This window comes from Oryza glaberrima, chromosome 2 (assembly GCF_000147395.1).
Source record: "Oryza glaberrima chromosome 2, OglaRS2, whole genome shotgun sequence".
In the NCBI taxonomy this organism is placed as follows: Eukaryota; Viridiplantae; Streptophyta; class Magnoliopsida; order Poales; family Poaceae; genus Oryza; species Oryza glaberrima.
The window spans coordinates 12,109,585-12,133,272 of record NC_068327.1 but is presented as its reverse complement, the minus strand read 5'-3'; the positions used below and the strand labels follow the sequence as shown (position 1 = coordinate 12,133,272).

The 23,688-nt window shown below is 43.2% G+C and overlaps 1 protein-coding gene across 3 annotated transcripts; it reads left to right on the top strand.

Annotated features, from left to right (window-relative positions):
* The first annotated feature begins 12,346 nt into the window (after positions 1-12,346).
* Positions 12,347-15,659, top strand: LOC127764540 (transcription factor bHLH144-like). 3 transcript variants are annotated; one of them, XM_052289434.1, is made up of 3 exons: positions 12,347-12,725; positions 12,844-13,005; positions 14,108-15,659. In XM_052289434.1, the coding sequence occupies exon 3, from the start codon at positions 14,268-14,270 to the stop codon at positions 15,030-15,032; it is 765 nt and encodes a 254-aa protein (XP_052145394.1). In that variant the 5' UTR covers positions 12,347-12,725; positions 12,844-13,005; positions 14,108-14,267; the 3' UTR covers positions 15,033-15,659. The 3 variants fall into 3 exon arrangements, with proteins under 3 accessions (XP_052145394.1, XP_052145392.1, XP_052145393.1); XM_052289432.1 differs by having other exon boundaries at positions 12,844-13,031; XM_052289433.1 differs by having other exon boundaries at positions 12,348-12,725; positions 12,844-13,014.
* Positions 15,660-23,688: the final 8,029 nt, after the last annotated feature.

Here is a 23,688-nt window from a genome sequence, read left to right as displayed (position 1 = left end):
GCTCCACCAGTCATCGGCTACCATGCCCCCAAAACCTCAACACTGCTGCATGGTATGCCCCGTGTGCCGATTGCTCCTGTTGCTGGAAGAAAAAGAGCAAAATCGGCTGCGGCACCATCGGCTGTGAAGAAGAAGCCCAAGAAGCAAAAGACTGCTGCCGATGATCTGCCACCCATCGATCCAGTTGTAGCAGACTTCTTGGAAGACAAAGCAATGTCTGAAGAGGTGAATGAAGCGGCTGAGCACATTAGCGAAACAAGGGAACAAACGCCTCCAGCCGATCCACCTGGTCTGCAAAGAACACCACCTCCTCCAGTGCGTCCAACTTATCAACCCAGGGTATGCATCTCTTTCTCATCCATTGCCTTCATAACTTAGAACCGATCTCTAACTTTGTATGTTACAGAAAAAGGCCGCTGCCAAGAAACCACAAGCACCAGCTCCACCGGTTAACTCTGATTCCATCAACTCTCTTTACTTCATTTTTAAATTAATCGATGCTAATTTATACTTGTATTTTCAGCCACCTCGACCTCAGACTCTGATACCTGAATCCAGCGAGAGCACTCCATCGGCTGCAGGAAACCATCATATGGAAGATGAAGAAGAAATGATAGCGCCAGCTCCAGCTATCCCTGTAAGTACTTATCTTAACTCTGAAAATCATGTCGGCTGTCACCCTTTTCTAACTTACAATCTTCAATATTTTCTTTCTTTCAGGTTCTAGACGATATGTTCTCCTTTGACATCAGGCAATTCTTGGACATCAGGCAATTCTTGGACGAAGAAGAAGAAACAACAAGCCAAGCTCTGGTGCCTCTAGCCGATGACCTCAAGTCAACTCTCTTGGACATCTCAAAAAGACTTGAAGGCTCCTTAGAATCTCTGGTGGCAAGTTGTGGATCTATCCGAGACAGATTCAATGAAATCCATGACAAGATCCCAGATGAATTAGCCGATGCCCTTACTCCAGCGGTCTATCTTGAACAACATCGGCTCAAGCTTGAAAAGGCTTAAAAGAGGATGGCCGATCGTCGTGAGAGAAGAGACCTTGAGGCAACCATCCAAGCCAATAGGGTGTCTATCAATGAAGAAAAAGCCAAACTTGATGAACTGTAGGCTGGCCCTAACTCCGCTCAAGCCAACATCGATCGGCTTAATGCTCGCAAAATAGAACTTTTGGCTGAGTTACAACAATGTAATGCAGAAATCGCCCTTGAACACCAGAAGCTTGCAGACTTGCCAAAAGCTATCGAAGATCAAAAATCAAAGTTGAAGGCATCTGTCAAGCATTTGGCCGAATTAACCAAGTCCCTGAAGCCGATTTCCAGTTCTGATGCAGCCGATGCCAAGATGATAGATGAAGTAGATCAGATTAGGCATAGGGCAATATCGGCTATTCAAAAATATGTATCTGACTGAACCAATCTTTGTAAATCTTCAACTTTAAACTTGCAAACTTTTGAGCTGTAATGAATATCTTCTGCTTTTTAGATTTCTATCGTTAAATTTTTGCTTTTTGAAATCCATATTTTCATGTATCTCTGCCCCCCTAATTTTGCAATGTTGAAGACATTGATAAAATTATAATTTGGACTAAGGGCGATATAACGAATATCGGCCATCATACATCGGCAAAACACAACCGATTATGATAAGAAAGAAAAACAACTAAGGGCGATATAACTTATATCGGCCATCATACATCGGCAAATCACAACTGATTATGATAATAAAAACTGCTAAGGGCGATATAACTATATCGGCCATCTCAAGGCGATGTAAACACATCAGCTAACATGTATCGACAACACTCTAGCCGATCATGAATTGACCCAAACACTTGGGTAGTATTTCTTCAGATATTTTCCATTAAGCGCTCGTCCATAAACTTCGCCGTCAAGTCCTTGCAACATATAAGCCCGTTTGGACACAACCTTGTAGATCTGAAACAGTCCTTCCCAATTCGGTGACCACTTGCCGAATTTGTTATCTCGAGTCCCTATCGGCAAGATTAACTTCCAAACAAGCTCTCCCTCAGAAAAAGACTTAGGCACCACTTTTTTGTTATAATGCCGAGCAACCCGTTCTTTATCCTTAGTCACCTTGGCAAGAGCTCTCATCCTTGATTGAACTAAGTCTTCTTTTTCATCGGCCATGAGATTATAATATTCATCAGCTGTCAACTCACTCTGCAAATCCGTCCTTCTCGAGCCGATTCTAACTTCCCATGGTAAAACTGCCTCATGTCCATAAACAAGCTTATAAGGAGGAACCTGAATCGATCCATGACAAGCCATCCGATAAGACCACAGCGCTTCAGCCAACCTTGTGTGCCATTGCCGAGGGAAATCGGAAATCTTCCTTTTGATCAATTTAATCAAACTCTTATTAGATGCCTCGGCTTGCCCACTGGCTTGTGCATAATATGGCGAAGAATTCAATAACTTGATACCCAAGCTATCGGCAAACTGAACAAACTCATTGGACACAAAGATTGACCCCTGATCTGTTGTTATAGTCTGAGGAATCCAAATCGGTAGATAGTATGCTCCTTAACAAATTGTATAGCATCCCCCGAATCAACTTTCTTCAAAGGAATAGCCTCTACCCATTTGGTGGAATAATCGGTCGCAACTAATATGAATTTATGCCCCTTACTTGAAGGAGGATTAATCTGACCGATCATATCCATACCCCATCCTCTGAATCGCCATGGCTTAATAATAGGATTCATAGCCGATGCTGGTGCCCTCTGAATTGCTCCAAACTTCTGACAATCTTGACATCCCTTATAATATCTGAAGCAATCCTCTAACATTGTCGGCCAAAAATACCCTGCGTGTCGAAGCAACCACTTCATGTTGTGAGCCGATTGATGAGTACCACAAATACCTTCATGAACTTCGCCCATTACAACTTTAGCTTGATCGGCACTCAAACATTTAAGCAACACCCCATCTTTTGTGCGATAATACAACTCATCATCCAATAAGGTGTACTTCAAAGCTTTGTAACGCAACTTTTGTGAAGCCGATTGAGATGGATTCTGCAGATATTTAAAAACATCATATCTCCAACCATCGGCTGTGATCATAGCTATCTCCACCTCAACGTCCTTTATCATCGACTTGTATCCTGATGCCCCTTGAGCCAAATCATTAGCTTCAACATTTTGCTCCCGAGATACATGCTTTAGAGTTACCAGCCGAAAACTATTCATCAATTCTCGGCACTTCTCATTGTAGATCATCAATGTATCATTTTTGCATTCATATTCTCCTGCCAACTGACTGATCACCAACAACGAATTACCCATAATTTCAACAGCATCGGCTTCAACCTCCTTGAGCAACTGCAAACCTTTGAGAACTGCTTCATATTCAGCTTGATTGTTAGTTGCATAAGGTTTGATAGTATAGGCAAACTCAAAACTTGCCCCCCGAGTGGAAATTATTACCAAGCCGATATCACATCCATGAGTGCAGACCGATCCATCGAAAAATGAAGTCCAAGGCACAATATCAACTGAGCCGATTGAATCATCACGATGTTCCACAATAAAATCGGCTATAGCCTGCCCTTTGATTGCCTTGGGTAATTCATATCTAAGATCAAATTCTGTTAAGGCAAATATCTACTTTCCAACTCTTCCTTTGAGAAAAGGAGCCGATAGCATATATATAACCACATCGGCTTTGCATACCACAGTACATTCATTGGATAACAAATAGTGCCTCAACTTGGTGCAAGAGAAATACAAACACAAACATAACTTTTCCACAGGAGAATACCTTGTTTCTGCATCCAAAAGCCTGCGACTCAAATAGAAAATAACCCTTTCCTTGCCTTCAAGTTCTTGGATCAAAACTGAGCCGATCGACTTCTCACCAACCGATAAGTACAACTTGAATGATATTCCCTTCTGTGGAGGAATCAATACTAGAGGAGAGCTAAGATATTCCTTAATATTATCCAAAGCTTTCTGCTGCTCTGCCCCCAAGTGAATTCTTGATCGGCCTTCAACCTTAGCAATGGTGTAAAAGGTTCCAATCTCCCAGATAAGTTAGAAATAAACCTCCTAATAAAATTTACCTTGCCGATCAACTTTTGCAGCTGTTTCTTTTCTTCTGGAGGTAGAATTTTCTTGATTGCATTAACACTCTTCTGAGTTATCTCAATTCCCCTCTCATGAACAAGAAAGCCCAAAAACTGCCCAGCCGATACGCCGAAAGCACACTTAGTGGGATTCATCTTCAGGCCATACTTCCTCGTCCTCTCAAAAACCTTCTTCAAATCGGCTATGTGGTCCTGCACCTTTTTTGATTTAACAACCACACCGTCAATGTAGACTTCAACCAACAAACCGATCAGATCATGGAATATATAGTTCATGGCCCTCTGATATGTTGCCCAGCGCTCTTCAAGCCGAAAGTCATCACAACCCACTCAAACAAACCGGTTGCACCAGGACATCTGAAAGCAGTCTTGTGAATGTCTTCTTCTGCCATAAAAAATTGATTATAACCTGCATTGCCATCCATAAAACTGATAATCTTGTGCCCCGAAGTAGCATCAACCAATTGATCAGCAATCGACATTGGGTACTCGTCCTTAGGGGTACCCTTGTTTAAATCTCGAAAATCTATGAACGCCCTAAGCTTGCCGTTCTTCTTGATGACCGGGACTATGTTTGAAACCCACTCAGTGTATCGGCACTGCCTGATAAAGCCAACATCATACAATCGAGTTACTTCGGCCTTGATAGCATCATACATATCAGCGTTGCATCTCCTTGGAGGTTGTTGATAAGGTTTGTACCCTGGTTTGATAGGAAGCCAATGTTCAACAATCGATCGGCTGAGTCCTAGCATCTCGTAATACTCCAAAGCAAAGCAATCTCTATACTCTTTCAAAATCTCTATCAACTTGGTTCTGAACTCTGCCAATAAATTCTTGATGATAAATGTCGGCCTTGGCCTATCTCCTGGGCCTATGTCAATATCTTCTAAATCATCAGCCGACATGAAACCCTGTCCCAGTTTGCCATCGAGATCATCCACCGTGTCCTTGGTGTAGAAATTTGAACCCTGCACGACGCCCTTAAAATAATAATTTGGGGTCTCCATCTTCAATTGGCTGTATATCACAATCGGACACTTTTAGAAAATCTCCATCCCAAACTTTTCCAGATAGGCAATCAATCCCATCCATCTCCCAAAGAGCTAAATTGACACTAGCAACATTAACTGACCTGTCGGCTAGCACGATCTCAATCTTGTCACTTTGCCATTGAATCACGCACTGATGCATGGTCGAAGGAATACAACAATTAGCATGAATCCAATCCCTTCCAAGCAACAGGCTATAGGAACCCTTCCCATCGATGACAAAAAATGTTGTAGGGATAGTCTTGCTGCCGACTGTCAGCTCCACATTCAAAACTCCTTTGGTCTCCGATGGATTGCCACCAAAGTCTTTGAGAAACATGTTTGTCTTGATGAGATCATCTGAATTTCTGCCCAACTTCCCGAATGTAGCATATGGCATCAAATTCACAGCAGCCCCACCATCGACCATCATCTTGGACATCGGCTTCACATTGACATAACCGTTAAAATACAACGGTTTGAGATGCCGATTTTCTGTCCCCTCTGGCTTATAAAAAATAGCTTGCTCTGGCGACAAAATCAATCTAGCAGAGGCCTCCTCAACTTCATCAACATCGGCTTGCTTGGCTTCGTACTCCGAAGGTAAGAAAAACACCATATTTACCGATGTAGATGCAACACTCTTTCCTTTGGCCAACCTCTTTGCCTTGTCGACTTTAACCTCATCGGCTGTTGCAACCTTGCTCTTGACACGCCACTCTTGCCTGGGCTTTGTCCTTTTCAGCCGATGGTTGATTTCCTGTTCCACCTCCTGAAAACGCTCCCTGTTCCTCATCCGCTGAACCCTTCTCTTTTGATTCTTTGTGAAAATACTAGAAGGGCACCATTGTGTCTTCCTGCCCTCGTCCTCATCTTGATGACGATCTTGATTGACCGGGCCCAACCTTTGATGAACATGAATTCTGTTTTGACTCAGCCGATTGCTTCTGTTGTAAGATCGGCTTGAACTCCCTACACTATCGCTACATCCAGGGCAATCTTCAATCGTTGGTAGTCTCATCCCCTCATTCCAGCAAAATCTGAAGAACTCACAACCCCAATGAGGATCGAAACCATCATCATCTTGCTCGTAGTATTTCGCCTGTTGCTTATCATGCCTTTTCTGATATTTATTGATAATCCTGGCTGAATTCAACTGAGAACCTCGAGTTTTCCCTCCATCGGCTGCTCTCCCAGCTGTATGCACCATGTTGACGGGGAAAGGATGTCCATCTACCTTCATTGGCTTCTTAGAATCATCAAATTTGATCTTTCCTCCCTCAATGGTTGTCTGGATCTGCTCTTTGCAGTCATTGGTGGAGTGGGAACCAGAATTGTGCCACTTACAATACTTTCTTTTCCCTAGCTCCTCAGCCGATGGGATTATGTGGCCAGCAGGAAGTTGTATTTGCTTCTCCCGAAGTAGCAAGTCAAAAATTTTATCAGCTTTAGTAATATCAAAGTCATACCTTTCTTCCTTTCCAAAGTTCTTCACCCATTGGCACGGTATAACCTTTTTGCATCTCACCCATTCAGCTGCTGCTACCTCAGAGTCATCTTCTTCATCAGAATCACACATATAAGGATACACGTGATTGATCTTCTTGAAACTTTTCTTAGCCTCTGCGAACCTTTGCTCATGCAGGGTCACCTTCTGTGCAAGATGAGATAAGCTTTCAAACTCCTGTGACGAAAATTTCTCCTTGATCGGAGCTATCAAACCCTGGAACGCGAGATCGGCTAACTGAGAATTTGTCAAGGACAAACTGTAACACTTGTTCCTCATATGTCTAAACCTCTGGATGTAATATTGCATGGTTTCATAATGCCTCTGCCTAACCGCCGTCAGATCGGAGAGCTTCATCTCATGGGTCCCACTGTAGAAGTAGCTACGAAATTGTTTCTCCAAGTCGACCCAACCTTGAACAGAATTGTAAGGCAATGAAGAAAACCATGTAAATGCTGAGCCAGACAAAGAGAAAGGAAACAACCGAACTCTCAAGGCATCAACAGCCGATGCTTCCCCACATTGAGCTAAGAATCGACTGACATGCTCATATGTTGAAACATTGTCCTGTCCTGAGAATTTTGAAAAATCTGGAACTTTGTATCGGTTAGGAAGTAGAACTCTCTCAAACCACTCAGGGTAAGGATGCCGATAAAAATTCCTAGTGTCTTTTGGCTTAAGCCCAAACCGTTCCCTCATCACATCTGCAATCATGTCAGCCCATAGTCTCTATTGAGGTACTCCTTGCACCTGTTGTTGTATCGGCTCTAACTGATTGAGTTGAGGAACATATTGAGGCTAAGGTGACCCCCCTTGTTGGTACTGATTGCGAGGCGAAGGAGGTTGGTATTGGTAATTCAAGTTACCCCCTTGATAATTCTGGAAATTTGGCTGAATATTGTGCACCAAGTGCTCAGGAATAACTTGGGCTGCAACCGATTGATCTGGTTGTACAGTATGCACCAAATGCTTAGGGATAACTTGAGCCACATTTTGCTGTGTTTGCCGATTATCAGGTGTCCTTAATCTAGTCGGCATCTGCTGCGCCGTCTGCTGCTGAATCTGCTGGACCGTTTGCCGTTGAATCGGTTGAACCACTTGTTGTCTTGGTGGCGTCTGCTGAACCGGCATCGACTGAACTGGTCCGATAGTCAACTGAGTTGGTATAAACATTGAGGCAATTTGCTCTTGGGAGGGCCGATTGATATTCTGACCAGCATGTTGCGGTTGCTCTCTAGACAAGAGACGAGGATTGACTGCTTGCCTTTGTGCCGAGGATGGCGCGGCTGGTGCTGGAGTTGAAGCTGTCGCCGTCGGCTGAACTGGTGGTGCATTGGAAGCGCTCTGTTGGTTACCTGTCACCAAGCTCCTGTAGTTTGGGAAGACACCACCTGGTAAGTAGACTGGCCCCGTGGTTTGATGCTCAGCTATTGTGCCGTCAATCACAGATTTGATTATATTTGTTAATGTATTGACAAGCACTCCGGACTGGTTGATCAAGGCGTGTTGTACGGCTTAATCAACTTGATCTTGGAAATTGGTGCACCTAGGAGGTTCTTCCTGCACTTCATTATCATCTTCACCAAGATCTTCAACCACACCATCTTGAAGCCCATCACCTTTATCGCCCGGGGCACCCGGAGCACCTCTACCACCTTGAGATGAGTTCGAGCCAACTTCATCAGCAGCAACCACTTTCAGCTTGTATTTCTGAACAATTGTCCCTTGACGGGTTTCCTTGAACGAGTTCATGAACTTGTCCTTCACGCCATCATCTGTTCAAGCTCCTGCCTCTGCTCGGACATCAGTTTGTCTAGTGTGATTGGAATAATGTTCGTCTCATTGACCACGGACTCAACCCCAGTTGATGGTAGATTAGTTCCTGGAGGCTTCGGAGGCTTCATTTTCGGAGGAATTGGCGGCTTGCTTGACGACGATGGAGACTGCTTTTCTGTTGACATTGTTGTCACTTATCGGTCCCACCAGGCGTGCCAAAAGCGTGTTGATGTGAAAAACACACACTGGCCTAGAAGATCTGCTTAACTTCTGTGTAGGTCGAAAATCTTGCTTTTAGGTTCGTGAGCATGCAAGTTGATTTGATCCTGCAATAAACAAGAAAGAAAGACAAAAGAAACTGCGGTTAAATCCATAAACGATAGCCGATCGGCCAGTCACCAATGACATATCATTTATTTTTGAGCCGATGTCATATGTGAATCGATCGGCAGTTATAAATAAGCAAGATAAGACTAAATCTACTCGATCGGCTGTAGATATTAACAATATATAATCTTTCTGTCAATATATATTTAAATCAAGTGATTGGGATAGATCGATCGCCATGCCAAGACAGTATAAATCACTTAGATTGAAGTATATTTTAACATGAAGATTATAAACGCTTATAGCATAGTTGATCAGATAGATCTAGCATGTATCGGCTAATACTCCGATACCACTCTATATTAAGATATTAAAACAGATAGAATATATCAAACAGAAACCTAACATACTTTACTGCGATAAGATCTTAATATAAAGGGCAGATCTAGCATATCAATTAAGCATATAAGATATAAAGCTAAATCAGGTAAGATCGGCTGAAACCCCGATACTATCTCTCTCGATGATCATAAAACAAGCTAGATATCATAATTATAGATATTACTTAATAGATCGAACTCAACCGATGCAGCATTAAGCATAAAGACAAGTACAAGATCTAGGCAAGATGATGAAAACCTATAAGAGATGGTAGATACACGATACAATCTAGATTAATGACAAAACATAACTCTATCGATTGTTTCCTAACAATAAGAACCAGCTGATAACAAGTTATATAGAGCAACTAACATAGATTGCAACATGTATATGATAACTCGACGAATTACATAAACAGAGTTAAAGTATCATAAAGATGGAAGCATTAACCCCGAGAACGCAAGCCGCCATAACAAGTTTTACCTCTAGTTGAAGATCGAATCGATGCAGCTCAACCCGAAAGCAAGAACGCGTCGAAATAAACGAAAGTAAAAAGGGTGGCGATGCGTCGAGATTGTATTGAACGATTGTTAATTGATTACATGGGTTCGGGTCATATTTATACCCGAGATTACAAAATATGTCATTGCCGGACACGACACTTATCTCTAACAAACTCTAAGATACTATAAGACTTTGCGGCAGACTTTTGCCCAAACATATCTCTAAGGAAATTACATGAAATATCCTAATTAATAGATTCAATTGCCTAATCCAAGAGTTTTATCTCCATCGTGGCAATCCCTGTGAAGCACTTAGAACGATTCTAGAAACAACCTTGAAACCATCTTCATCGGAATCGGCTGCGTCACCTCTATCAGCTGTATCGGCTGTCCTCTGTCTGATCCATCTCAGTCGATGCATTCGCAGTCGATGCACACTCTGTTCTTCGAATCGATCTCTTTATCGAATCCGCCTCGATCCCAATGTCAAACCTGGTTCACAATTTACCAAATTTAATCGTCAACAGGTGGCGCTCTCCCCTTCCACAGATCCAACAACAGCTACCATATCTCGTGACGACGGCGGCGACCTCGGCAATGACAGTGGGAGGGAGCAACGTGCACCGCCGGTGGGAGCGGGCGAATCTCGAGAGTGGCGATGGGCGGGCGGCCGGCGTGCTAGGGTTTGGGATTGTGCAACCAGCAGCGGCGGAGCTGGGTTTTCTTTTTGAGAATTTTATTTATTTATTTTGCGATTTTTTTTTTGTTTTTGCATGTGGTTGGCTTAAATGCCCGCATGCGAAAATCAGATTTTCGCATGTAGTTGTGCTGGTTGCATGCGAAAATCAGATTTTCGCATGTAGATTTTTTAGACCTTTGAGCTCATGTGGGCCATTCACACGCATGCAAAGATCGATTTGGGCCATATGAAAAATGAAATTTGTAGTAGGTGTCTCTTCTTCAAATTCAGATAAAGATATTTGTTAAACAAAAGTGTGAAATGTGTGCACTGACCAAGTGACCATAGAGAATAAAATGCTCAATTCAGTAATAAATATGGGATACGTTTATTCTAATTCCTAAATAAAAGATACCAGTCTCCAAAATTTTCAGCATGCATGTATCAAATCTACATGACGAAAGAGCTAAATCAACCCCCATTATTTGTATATGACTTAAATAGTTATAGAATAAATTGAAAAAAATAGTAACATAGATTGTGTTGATATTAGTCTATACACAAACATATATGACTAAATTTGATCTACAACTAGAGAAACAAAAATAATAAAATCAGACAGTGAATAGTACTCATATAGATAAAATTTGTTATTTTTGTTTCTACATATGTCTATCGAATTTAGACTTGCATGTTCGTATAGTGTCTTATATTATTATAGTCCATCTTATCAAATTTTACAAACATACATGACTAAATTTGTTCTACAATTAGAGAAACAAAAATAACGAAATCAGACAGTGAATAGTACCCATATAGCGCAGATAAAAATATTTTTTTCTTCATATGTCTATCGAATTTAGACTCGTATATTTGTATAGTGTCTTATATTATTATAGTCCATCTTATTAAATTTATAAATTTTTTATATAACTGTTTAAATTACATGCATAAACCTAGGTTTAGAAAATACTTTCCACAGCACAGTTAGAATCTGAAATGTTCTGACAATGTATCTTCTGAAATGTAGAAGCTAACAACTGCACTAATTTGAGTACAGAAGCCCAGATCAAGCGAACTAATCAAATCAATATTGCAATTCTGCACAATGCTAATTAAGAGGAAGCGAGCTGAAGATGCACAGTACTCCCTCCGTACTAGCAAAGGGAGTCGTTTTGCACAATGACACGGTCTCCAAAACACAACTTTGACTTCTTGTTTCTATAAAAATATTTATTGAAAAGTGTTATATGTATACTTTTATGAAAATATTTTTCAAGACAAATCTATTCATATAATTTTTACATTTTCAAACTCAACAACTTAAGAGTTATTTATGATTTATAATTTTAAGGTTTGACTTAAACATTATTTTAAACGACTTTCTTTACGAGTACGAAGGGAGTACAATTTATCAGTGCTCCAAGCACAGAGTTTGCAAATGCAATCAAAGAGACAATTAGATTGATCATTTATGTGTTAATGAAACTGCTTGTTGATAATTGCAGTGCTACTACGTACTAGTGGCAGCGGCATGGTAATTAATGGAGCCCGGGAACGTGGCACGCTGGTTGCTGGCAATTAGGTGGACTCCTCGTCGGCGGCACGTAGTCTTCGTCCCCGGCGACGGCGGTCACCGCCGCGCGGATGACGAGAGAGGTGGCAGCGGCGACCGCGCGCGGCGACGTGCGGATCGATCGGCTGCTGGCTAGCGGCGTAGCGCACGCCGCACGCTGGCCACCCACCTCCACCTCCGCCGGCCGGTACGTTTATCCACTGACCACTGGCATGCACGGCGAGGCGCCGCGGTGGAGGCGAGTGGGCGACACGTGGGAAGTGGAGCCGACGCGTCAGGACGAGGAGGAGCTACGCCGACTACGAGAGTAGTCGGGGTGAGCTGGGTTGCCGAGGCTTTCCGGAGCAGGGAGAGGGAGCACGAGGCACGCGCACCCACCACTCCAATCGAGTGCCCACGCAGCCACGCTCGATATCATCCCCCTCTTCGCTTCATTAATTCCTTCTTCGATTCATTCCTCACGCACACACACTCTAGTACTAGTATGAGTAGTGAGGAGTAGTGAGTAGTATCATCTCTCTCTGTCTGTATCTTCACCTGTATCTACTCAAAAGGAGTGAAAGGGAATAAAATAGATTGGGGGGCACGGTGAGCCGGCCTAAAGACTCCCAGTGAAAAAAAACCCAGACCCTTTTATAAACCCTGTGCCTGCCTCCTCGCCAATTCGCCGTTGCAACAAACCAAACCTTAGCTCCTCTCGCTTTGGCTTCTCACCCCGCACAGCCAACTCTTCCCGTCCATCTCAATCTCCACTGATAATCGAGACACAGGCCATGCCGTGGGTGCGCTTCCTCGTCCGGTTGGTCGTCTTCTTCCGCGTCATCGTGTGAGTAGCGCTCTTTTCTTCCCATCACCCATGGCTGCATGCAGCTCTTGTTAGACATTTGACGCGCGCCATTAGTGAAATGAATAGCTAAAACGATCGATCGTGTTTCAATTTACAGGTGAGAGCAAGCTAAAGCTACTCGATCCGTCGATCGGCCGGCGGTGACTGACTGAGAATGTGCATTGGTTTCCAAGGGAGCAGGAGGAGTAGCAGCGAGACGAGCGCCGCCGACGCGGTGATGAGAAGTGGCGCCATCGCGTACTACCACACGCTGACCAAGGTTTGCCAGGTGCTCGATCATCGCATGTATTGCCTCTCTATCTCAGCTCCTTGATTTTTTTCCCCCCTCAATTTTCCCTACTCTGCTAGAGTAGTTCTACTCTCGTTAACGTCTCTGTTTCTGTGGTGTTTAATAAGTCCTGTCTTAATTTTTTTTTTTGACGCTAAGTCCTATCTTAATTGAGAGAGTTAATCGCATGCGTGCATATGCATATGCGTTGGGGGGCAAAAAGAAGAAAACGTTTGGCATGTCAGTGTTAAAGTGGCACGTCCTGTTAGCTTGTTAGTCTTCTGATGACAACAACCGTAAGTCAAGTGTCGCACAAGGTGATATTGCTTGTGCAGCTGTCAAGCTCGCGTCAACCAACCATATCTTATGACCTCTTACTATTTGTGATATATTAACTGACTCAGCCACATTTCCATGGACACACTGAGTATACTGCTAAACAGAATTAATTAAGTTCTCTGTTGTGCTGAACCTCTTGAAGACTTGTTGCGTGTCATGTTGTTGTTAACTTGGTATGGTGTTGTGCCACTGCATGCCCACTCCTGGAGTAGATTGCACGGCATGCCAAACAAACATTGCGCCCGATCACGCGCGACTTTGCCTAGCTAGCTAGTGCATTTTGCTTGCACGCGCTCAGTCCGGATCGCGGCGTGCCCTTCTTTTCCCAAAAAACGCTACTAAAATTAGGCCGCTTTCCCCCCTTCTCTCCCTGCTTGTGTTCACAGCAATAGCAGCTCAGGTTGGCTTGGGACACTTAAAATATTGGAGCAGAGCAGCAGCAGCAGCAGCAGTAGTAGGCACCACTATGAATTGCAAGTTGCCTTGTCCCCTGTTTGCACTCTCACGAAACCGTTAGTTCTGTGCACATCTTTCCGGGCATGCCCCACCTTGTGTGGACAACAGTATGCTGTATGCAATGTGTGTGTGGGGTAGGCCAAAGTTGGTGGTACTTGCAAACAAAAAGTCGCTTTAATCTCGCACCAGTTGCTTGACCACTACAGGAACCGAGATGCGTTGCCATTTTGCCTATTCTGATGATGCCATGATCTGGGGTATATTTCTGATGTGTTGTTTTGGATTTGTGATCGTGCAGGCCGAGTACTTCCGTCACCTTCTCAAGCCCGTGACGTAGGTTGACCAGTACATAATCCTCCTCCTCCCTTCTTCACCCGACGAGAGAGCTAGCTGCGCAGCTTCTCTCACAAGAAAAAAAACAGAGACAAACAGAGTTTGGAAGTTAAGAGCAGAAGAAGATGCAGGGAGACCACGGGTACTACGGCGGGAGGGACTCGCCGCCGCAGGGGTACGGCTACGGCGGCGGCTACGGCTACGGAGGCGGGTATGGCTACGACGCCGGTGGGTACTACTCCGGCGGCGGCGGCGGCTACCCGTCGGCTGGGGCGGCGGCGGCGGCGTACGAGGACCCGATGGTCGGGAGGAGGACGCACGACTTCCCGGCGCCGATGAACGAGCTGGAGTTCCAGCCGTCGGCCACGTGCCCCAAGAACTACGTCATCTTCGACCAGACGTGCACCAAGAGCCGGGTCATGTTCCACCCCTCGCTAGCGCACAAGTTCGGCGGCGGGTCGTCGGCGTACGACAACAACGTGTACGGCGGCGGCGGCGCGCACGACGCCGCCAAGGGCGCGTACAGGGACAACGTCGGCTACGACGACGACGACAGCTGCTCGGTGCGGCAGAAGGAGGACACGGACGAGATCGACGCGCTGCTGAGCTCGGAGGACGGCGACGAGGACGACGTGGTGAGCACGGGGCGCACCCCGGGGTACCGGGACGGCAGCTCCCCGGACTCGACGTGCTCGTCCAGTTACGGCGGCGGGCAGGCGAGGCCCGGGCGCAAGAAGGAGCGCATGAAGAAGATGGTGCGGACGCTCAAGGGCATTATCCCCGGGGGCAACCAGATGGACACGCCGGCCGTGCTCGACGAGGCCGTCCGGTACCTCAAGTCTCTCAAGGTCGAGGTCAAGAAGCTTGGCGTGCGCGGCTCCGACAACTGATCATCATCATCTCCAACACCGGCAGAACGGAGGAAACAAACAAACAAAAAAAAAAGAGAGGCAGCTGCAGCGGCAGCAACAGCACCAGCAGTCAGCAGCAGCGATCGAGTGCTACTACTGACAGTACACTGCATCTGCATGCACGACATGTACCCTACTCCATCATCCTCCATTTCTCCATGCCTTGGGTCGGCATTGGCATCGCCAAGCTAGCCATAGCTAGTTGATGCCCTTTTCGCAGTGCCATGATCTGGCCAAACTCTTTTTGTGCGCTCTACTTTTGGCGACGGGCTTTATGCTCCGTCCATGATGAGAGAGGGAGCATGGGAGGGGGCAGAGGAGAGGCAGCGATCATCATCAATGTACTACTAGTACTAGCTAGTGCTCATTTGCTTTGGGTGTACTATAGTAGTAGTGGAGAGATGATGGATATGGATTATGGAGTTCTAGTTAGGCAGAGGAGAGGAGAGGGAGAAGGGCAGCATTGCAATCGCATATTTGCATGCTTTGGCTTTGTCTGCTACTACCCCTCTTCATTTGTTGCTTGCTTGCTTTTTTCCTTTCTGCCCCTGCCATGTGGCCCCCCCTTCCCCTGCTGGATGAATTATCCATTGATGATCCCCTCCTTCGTTAGCTTGACGTGTTCAGTTATACTGGTTACTGTTTCTGCCTTTGTCTTGTTCCATTTGGTCTCTCCATCCATCGATCCATGAACTAGCATGATGCCATGATCCATGCATGCATGGATGGATGCACTGCTAGTGCTTACACTCTCAATATGCCATCATTGTGACGATGTGTGGGTGTGCTGCTAGCTCATGATGGCGATGGCACGTTGCCACCCCGTCTCCCGTGGGTATATGTTTGTGTGCATGCTTTGCTTGCTTGTGTAATGCACAGCATGTTCGTGTTGGGGTTGGCACTAGCGGGAGCCTGCCTTTTTGGCGAGAAGTGATCGAGCAAGCATCGATCCCATCCCGGCCGTCTCTCGCCCCCTTTTGTGTGCTCGAATCCCACACGGGAAAAGGGGGGGTTTAGCAATGTCAACTTGATGCATGCTTGGTAAAAGTTGTCCTAATGATGCTCATTAACTATTAGTTGTTCCTGCTAATTAACTCCATGGATCTGGTCTTAAAGCACTGGGATGAGTAGCGTGTCATTTGCTTGTTGATGTTCAGATCAGAGGATGGGTTTGCGAGTAGTAAGCAGCTTTTTAGGGATTAATTCCCTTGGCCAATGATTGGACAAGAGGCTATATGTTTCTTGGCGTACTAGTAGGCTTTCTGCATGCTTTGAGTGCCACGATCTTGACCCAAGCTTTCACGTAACAGTTGACAATTTCTACATCGCCATCAGGCCGTATCGGTCGGGCTACAGTACACCAACCAATATTTTAGCTTTGGTTACCTCAGCGAGTCAGGAGCCTCGTTCATTCGTTCTTTAAAGATGTGACTCCTGGCCTTTTTTTTAAGTTCCAAACTTTTTTTTAAAACTTTTAACTTTTTCATCACAACATTTTAATTTTAACCAAACTTTCAATTTTAGCGTGAACTAAACACATCATCTATTGAGGAAACTCCACCCAAACAGTAGCGATTTACGACACAATCGAAGAGACCACCTAACCTCTTTTTTTTTCTTTTTCTTTTTTTTTTTTTTTTTTGCTGTGGATGAATGAGAAAAAGGGGGGAGGGAGAGATGAACTCTATTTGTCAGACCGCTCAGCTCAATATACGAGCAAAAAGTACTCGCAGAGTAGCGACATGAAGGGAGTATATATTTGTATTTTGATCTAGCACAATAGCCAGCATATTTGGGTTAGATTTACTTCAAAGCTTAGGCCTCCTTTGATTTGTTGGAAAACATTTTGAAACTTGGAGGATTTCAATACTATAGAAAAAAAATTCGTACAAAGGTCTTTGGAAAAAAGATTGAATCAAATGGATAATCCTACAACGATTTTGGAGGAACATTTCTTTTTAAATCTATACCTCTCATTCGATTCCTGCGGCTTAATCAAAGGACCATTCCTATGTTTAGCAAATTCCTATGTTTTGCAATTCTTTATTTTGTACTTACGTTTATGTCAAAATCTTATGCTTCTTTTATTTCTTTGTTTTCTCAATCTTGCGTTTGAAATGAACCCTTATAATTGCATATAAATTTGTTCTTTTGTCATCTTTGAATGGTACATTAGATTATTTGGTTTATCTTAGTCGTTACCCCTCCTAGTTTAATAAACTCTGTTTAATATTTGTCTTCCATATATATATATACGATTATAAATTTGTAGTGCTGTGACACTAAGTGCAACCAAGTGCTATTATTGTCTACATTGGCCAGCTCGCCACCTTGCTCCAATTATACAAACCTCCTTTTCCTAAGTTGTCATTGTATGAACTTATGGTTGCATAATCTTGTATCTCTCTTTCTAAGTTGTCATTGTCTAAACTTATGGTTGCATACTTGTATAGGTATTTAGTACATTGTTACTAGCCATATATGGGCATGTGTACTACATATTTTAAATAATTTATATATATATATCAGCGTGGTATTTATTAATTCATTTAGAATTATTAAGTCATGGATATATTATAATTCAGATTACAACAAAGAACAAGCCATTATCAATTTATTTTCCAAGTATCAAGCCATAAAAACACTAATTGAAACTTGGGAAGTACAACACAATATATTTATTTGCGGGGTACAACCCAATATTTATCAATTTCGAATTCTAGATTCGTTACCGAGTACAACTTGGTTTATATTAATTATAAATTTCAAAATTATTAAATCATACAAAAATATATAAAGACTCTAGACCGAGTACAACTTTATATTTATTAGTTTCGGGTTTTACGATTTCTAAACCAGGAAAAACAACAATTAGGAGCCCATTAGAAGTTGATTATAATCTTTGTGGTAGAACCTACCTACTCCCTTCGTATCAAAATATAACTAGCTTTAGATTGTTTAGATTATATGTAAAGATTAAGGAGAAGGGGTAAAATTAAGTAGGGATGATTGTCATAGGTTGAAATGAGTAGGCCGATGGAGAAATTAAATACGGAAATAGCTGTGATGGGTGAAGATGAGGAGGTAGGTAGAGCTATATTTTTAGAACAAATTTCGTATTCAGAAGGTACCTATATTTTGAGATAAATACTTGAGGTAAGTTTTTGACTCAGTAACAATGCTCAATAATTATTTTTTTAAGTAGTAGGCAATATGTTTGTCGGCAACAAGATGTATGTACGGTGATTTTGTTAATCTTGAAATATATGCTGCTTAGTCTTTTAGAGGTGTTCTTAGGGTTAGAATATGCATGTGTGTGTTCATATGGATGAATATTGCATTTTCAAAAAGAATAATACAATTAGATATTTAATATTTATGAATTTAATAAACTCATTTTGTGTGTGTGTGTAAGATTTCAATGGTAGATTTGATCGATGGATGAAGACAATATGATGTTGCCTTTTTTTTATTAACACAGGAATTTCTAGTTTTTCTGATTGAGAATTTCTATTTGACATATGGACGCATATGCATATATTAGGATAAATCTGGGTTTCAATAATTGGGAAAAAGAAAAAGAAAACACCGATTGGCGATATCGTGGTCCACTAGCCCTTTCCTGCGCCCTGCAGGTTGTCTTCGGAAAAGACGACCGATGTATATGCCATCCATTTGTTACATTTCTTCCACAGGAGCACAGGACGCACGCATGCTAGTTAGCGTTCGGCGCCAGCCACGACGACACCAAAATGGCACCAGCTAGCATCGTGCAGCGCTATGTGCGTTCGCATCTATTCTACGCCGACCTAACAAAATTAAAAGTCACTTCTTTCACTAGCTACAAACACACGTACTCGTGCGAGTGATCCAGGAAAGCTCTCCGCACTGCTCTGCACTCGTGAAAGGAAATTTTGTTGGCGCGAGAGAGCTCCCCGCATTTCAACCGGTCGACCATCCATCTATCTATCAGCGCCCCGCGTGCGCACGCGACGCGATCGAGCTACCGAGATTTCCACCGGCCGGCCGCTACTATAGCATCGATCGATCCAACCATCGCATCCTCGGTGCGCGCCGCTCGTGCGTGCATGCCTCCATCCACACCGGCCACTATATTTGCAGTGCAGTGCAGATGGATAGCGCGCGCGCGTGCACGATGGGTGGGTGCTTCCGCCACTATTAGTTGCGCCGTTGCACGCACGAGTAGTACTACGGCCGATTAATGGAGGCGTACATCGATCCCTGCCAACGTCCACGCGGGATGGCTCCATCGATCGTGGCATGTCAACTCGATCGTCTCGAAATAAATTAATGTTTGCGTCCTTGTTTGGATTCGATTCCGCTGGCACTGCCTCGATCATTTTCTCTGTTTGTGAGTTGTGACCTGCACACGCACTGCATGCTTGCAGATGGTTGGAAGGATCACGTAGAGCTAGCTAGGGTGGTCCAGATCGGGACTTGAGATGAGATCACCGTGCACTGCACACGCGCACGCAGGGGTGCACGGCCAAATCCATCCTGCTACTAGCTAGCAGCCACATCCATGCATGATCCATGTCTAGAACCTTCGATTGTGTCTTCACTCCGTTTTTTCTCTGCTCTCATGCACAGCCCACTCGCGCACAGCACAGTGCACCCGCAGCACTCGGCGAATTGAATGGCACACGGTGCGCGGTGCGCGCGAGAGACAGAGCACGCGCACGCACCGATCGAGTACGAGCGTAGCTAGTTCTCGGTTGATTCCACCGTACGTACGCCGGCCGGCCGGCAAATGCACGATGTAGTGCGGCAACGAGACGGATTAAGACTATCTGATTGTGAAGTTAATTAGAAGAATCGTGGTTTCCATCGTTCACAGGCCAATATATATATCAGTGACTAAGTTAAGAGAAAGTTCACGTCAGAGTGTGCGCTTTCTAATAACGAGATGTGCATGCGTATGTTGTGCGTACCGTCTTGTAGCTATCCGTGCCGGTGGATACGTAGTACGTAGTGCGACACAGCGAGGCGCCCACCCACGCGTACGTAGTGCATGCGGCCGTAGTAGCACCTGCACGCAGGCGCGGGCGCGCGCGTGGTGATGGAGCGGCCCGATCGATCGATCCAGCCGGCCGGGGGACGTCGTACGTACGCCAGTGCGCGCACCGCACGCGGGCACGCGGCCCGTCGCACGTACGTCTCTCGATCCCTTCCGGCCGTCCGCCACGAACCGCGCGCAAGGCCCGTCACGTCTCCGCACTGTACGTGCGCCACCATCGATATCATCGGTTTAACAGGGTGCTGGGTATTGTGTTGATTGGCCAGCTACACATTCTCTATACCGGCCGTACGTGCCCTGGTTTTGGCACACAATATCGCCCTTTCACTTGCCAGATTGGGATAAAAACCTCTGGATTATACTGTGACCAATTAATTACCTTGTGAGCGTGAAAGAGCACGAGTCGCGTATAGCTGGCCATATTGGTTCTGCGCCAACGAATATGGAGGATGGGGGATGGCAACAAGCACGAAAGTAAACTTAGGGTGTGTTCGAGGAGAAGTGATTGAGGAGATTGGGAAGATACGTAAAACGAGGTGAGCTATTAGCTCATAATTAATTGAGTATTAACTATTTTAAATTAAAAAAATGGATTAATATGATTTTTTAAAGCAATTTTAATATAGAAAATTTTTTAAAAAAACGCACCGTTTAGTAGTTTAGGAAACGTGCACGCGGAAAACGAAACAAACGAACTCACTCTCTCACCCTCTCGAACGCTGCCTTAGCGCCAATGGCAGCTAGCAGTCCACCAAAAGCTTTTATATATATATGGGATTAATCGGATCACCAAAACCATATATACGTAGTGACGGTACGGGTGAGCATAGATTTCTCTTGTGTCACCGATGGTCGGCACGAAGAAAATGGCGCACGATCACAACTGGACATAAGGAAGAAATTCAAGTGGTTGGGTTGCAATGCACCAATTGTGGCACTAGGAGTATGTGGTGGTTCTTTTTCCCGATTATATGGGAATACTATACGCATACACAGACCATTACATAATACTTTCTCTATTTTTTTAATATACACGACGTAATTGAATTTTAGACATATTTAATCATTTGTCTTGTTTAAAAAATACATTAATATTATTTTTTTTGTTAGACTTATTTTAGCACTATTTTAATCATGACTTATATTTTTTATATATGTATAAATTTTTTAATAAGACACAAGACAATAAGTATATCCAAAAGTTAATGACGTTCTATATTAAAAAAGAAGTATTCCATCAACCAACAATTTCTTTTGGGCATATACAAATATAGAGTCTAATATGAGCTCTTTATACTAATCAATATCATTAGAGACTATCCTCCTACAATAGTAGAGACTATAAGGTTTCTAAATCATTAATGCACTAAATAATTTTTTATTACACTTCTTTCCTTTTCTCTACACTCATGCAACAAATTTTCTGTTAATAAATGCTAAGAATCAACTTTAAGCCGTTCTCATGCGTAGCAACGATATTTCTCATTCCTTCTCTCTCTTTATTCCACATCACTAAATTTACTTGCATGACAATGAAGAGAGCCCGTCATTAGACACCATTGTACATGCCCTTTTATACGTGTGATTAAATGTACTCCAACACCATTAAAATGGAGAGGTAACAAACTCAGCACTTGTACATATCAAACAAAATCTCATGCACGCAAAGATTTTTCATACATCCATCCAAACATCTCATCTCACCACATTCAGGATCAACCAATCAAGTCAACCAAATAACCTTCTTGCATCTACTCAGCCATGCTAAAATCATCCTGGATGACACGTTGAGTAAGGGCCAGGTTCAAATGGTTCAGGCAACAAAACAGACCCTAACCCTCTTAGCTTCCACTCAACCAGGCTCAAACCATCCTGGATGACATGCACGAGTCAGAATGAAGCGGTGCAGGCAATCAAATAGGCCAATAGAGAGCAGCTGATGGGATGGGCGCTTTAAGAATTGTGTTGTCATGAATTGGAGGGGCCTAGCGTGATGGATAATAGACATGATCTCATAGGACCATTTTTCCCCAATTTTCGTATATACATGTAACCATTTAGAGCACATTAGAAAGTACATGCGTTTCGATGCATTGCCAGGAAAAAAGAACGGGTATACATATCTAAACTTTCATTCAAGTATCACAAGGTAAGCAATTAACCATAGTCCTAAAACTTTCATTTCAACCACATTTTGGTATGGAAACACGCTATATCTGCACATACTTTCTTAAGGCAATGCACGTATTTGTTTCTCAAGACCAAAGCTCCAAGTCTATAACACTACAATAACAAGAGTAACAAACACACTTTCTCCTCGGGTCAGTGTTACGTCAATGAAATAAACAGAACTCCAATGTCCAAGCTTAATCTGAAACATGTTACTTCATCGACATGTTAACTTAATCTGTTCTTTAATTATTTTACAAAGGTAGGGGGAAACTGGTTTTATCATTTAAATGAACCAAGCAATCTCTCCTGTTTCTGTTACCTGCCTGAATATATTAAAGTTCCTGTAGAAGTATGCACAAATTATTCTGACTTTTTCCAAATAGAACTCATGCCAAAGTATAGCCACCCTTTGGCAGGAAAACATGTTATCGTTCTAGAGTATCAATTTTTCTGATAACTCACATTCAAACAACAAAAAACGTTAATATAGCATATAGACTGTCCAAAGCACAATAATACATAGCTAGAAATTCTGTATTTTTGTCTAGAATGTGAATCCAACAAAATCCATGCACAGTACAAGAATTCTGAGAACTAATCCATAGCTCCACACAAATTCCATTAGTATATATGTTTCTCACATTTTATTTTCTCTGCAAAGGTCTATTTTCTCATAATCATATCATTCACCCTTTTGCCTTACTACTATGGACATCAGATGATTAGCTTATAATTGTCTCATGAAACAATTCCCACAAAAATGTTTGGTAGAGCACCAAAGCCTAGAAGCTGCTTACACTCATTTCCCCCTTCTTCAATGAGGATCTAAAATCTGGGGTTAATATTAGAAACTTCGTGGCACAGTATTAAAATTTATTGCTTGAAAAATCTAACCTATGCTAGTAAAGAAAGAGAGTAACTAACCCAAGAAACTGGTAACCCAAATTGAAAAGCACAACATAATCTATATTAGCATGGATATTTGTATGAAAGGTTCTAGCACTACAAAAGTGTTATGGTAAGGTGAAAATAGCAGGGAACACAGACAGGACAGCATATGATAAAGTGAAAATAGGAATATTCAAACCATTGTTAACTTGTTAAGAGAAAAGTGTTTTGCAGCAAGCCAATTTCAAGCATTCAAAATGCAAATATGACCAGTATAAATCCCTAATAAACTACTACCTCCGTCCCATAAAAATTGTATTTCTACTAGTGAATTAAGGACAGATTAGTAGGATAGAGAAATGACCACAATAACCTTATTTATTGAACACAATACATGCACACATTCCATATATAAATTTAATTAAAAGGAATGTTAAGACAACAAGTTAGAGATGTGATGGAAGGAATGGAGATTACAAGGAAATGTATTTTGATGTAATCAATTTGCTAGATCCCACATTAGTAGAAATACAATTT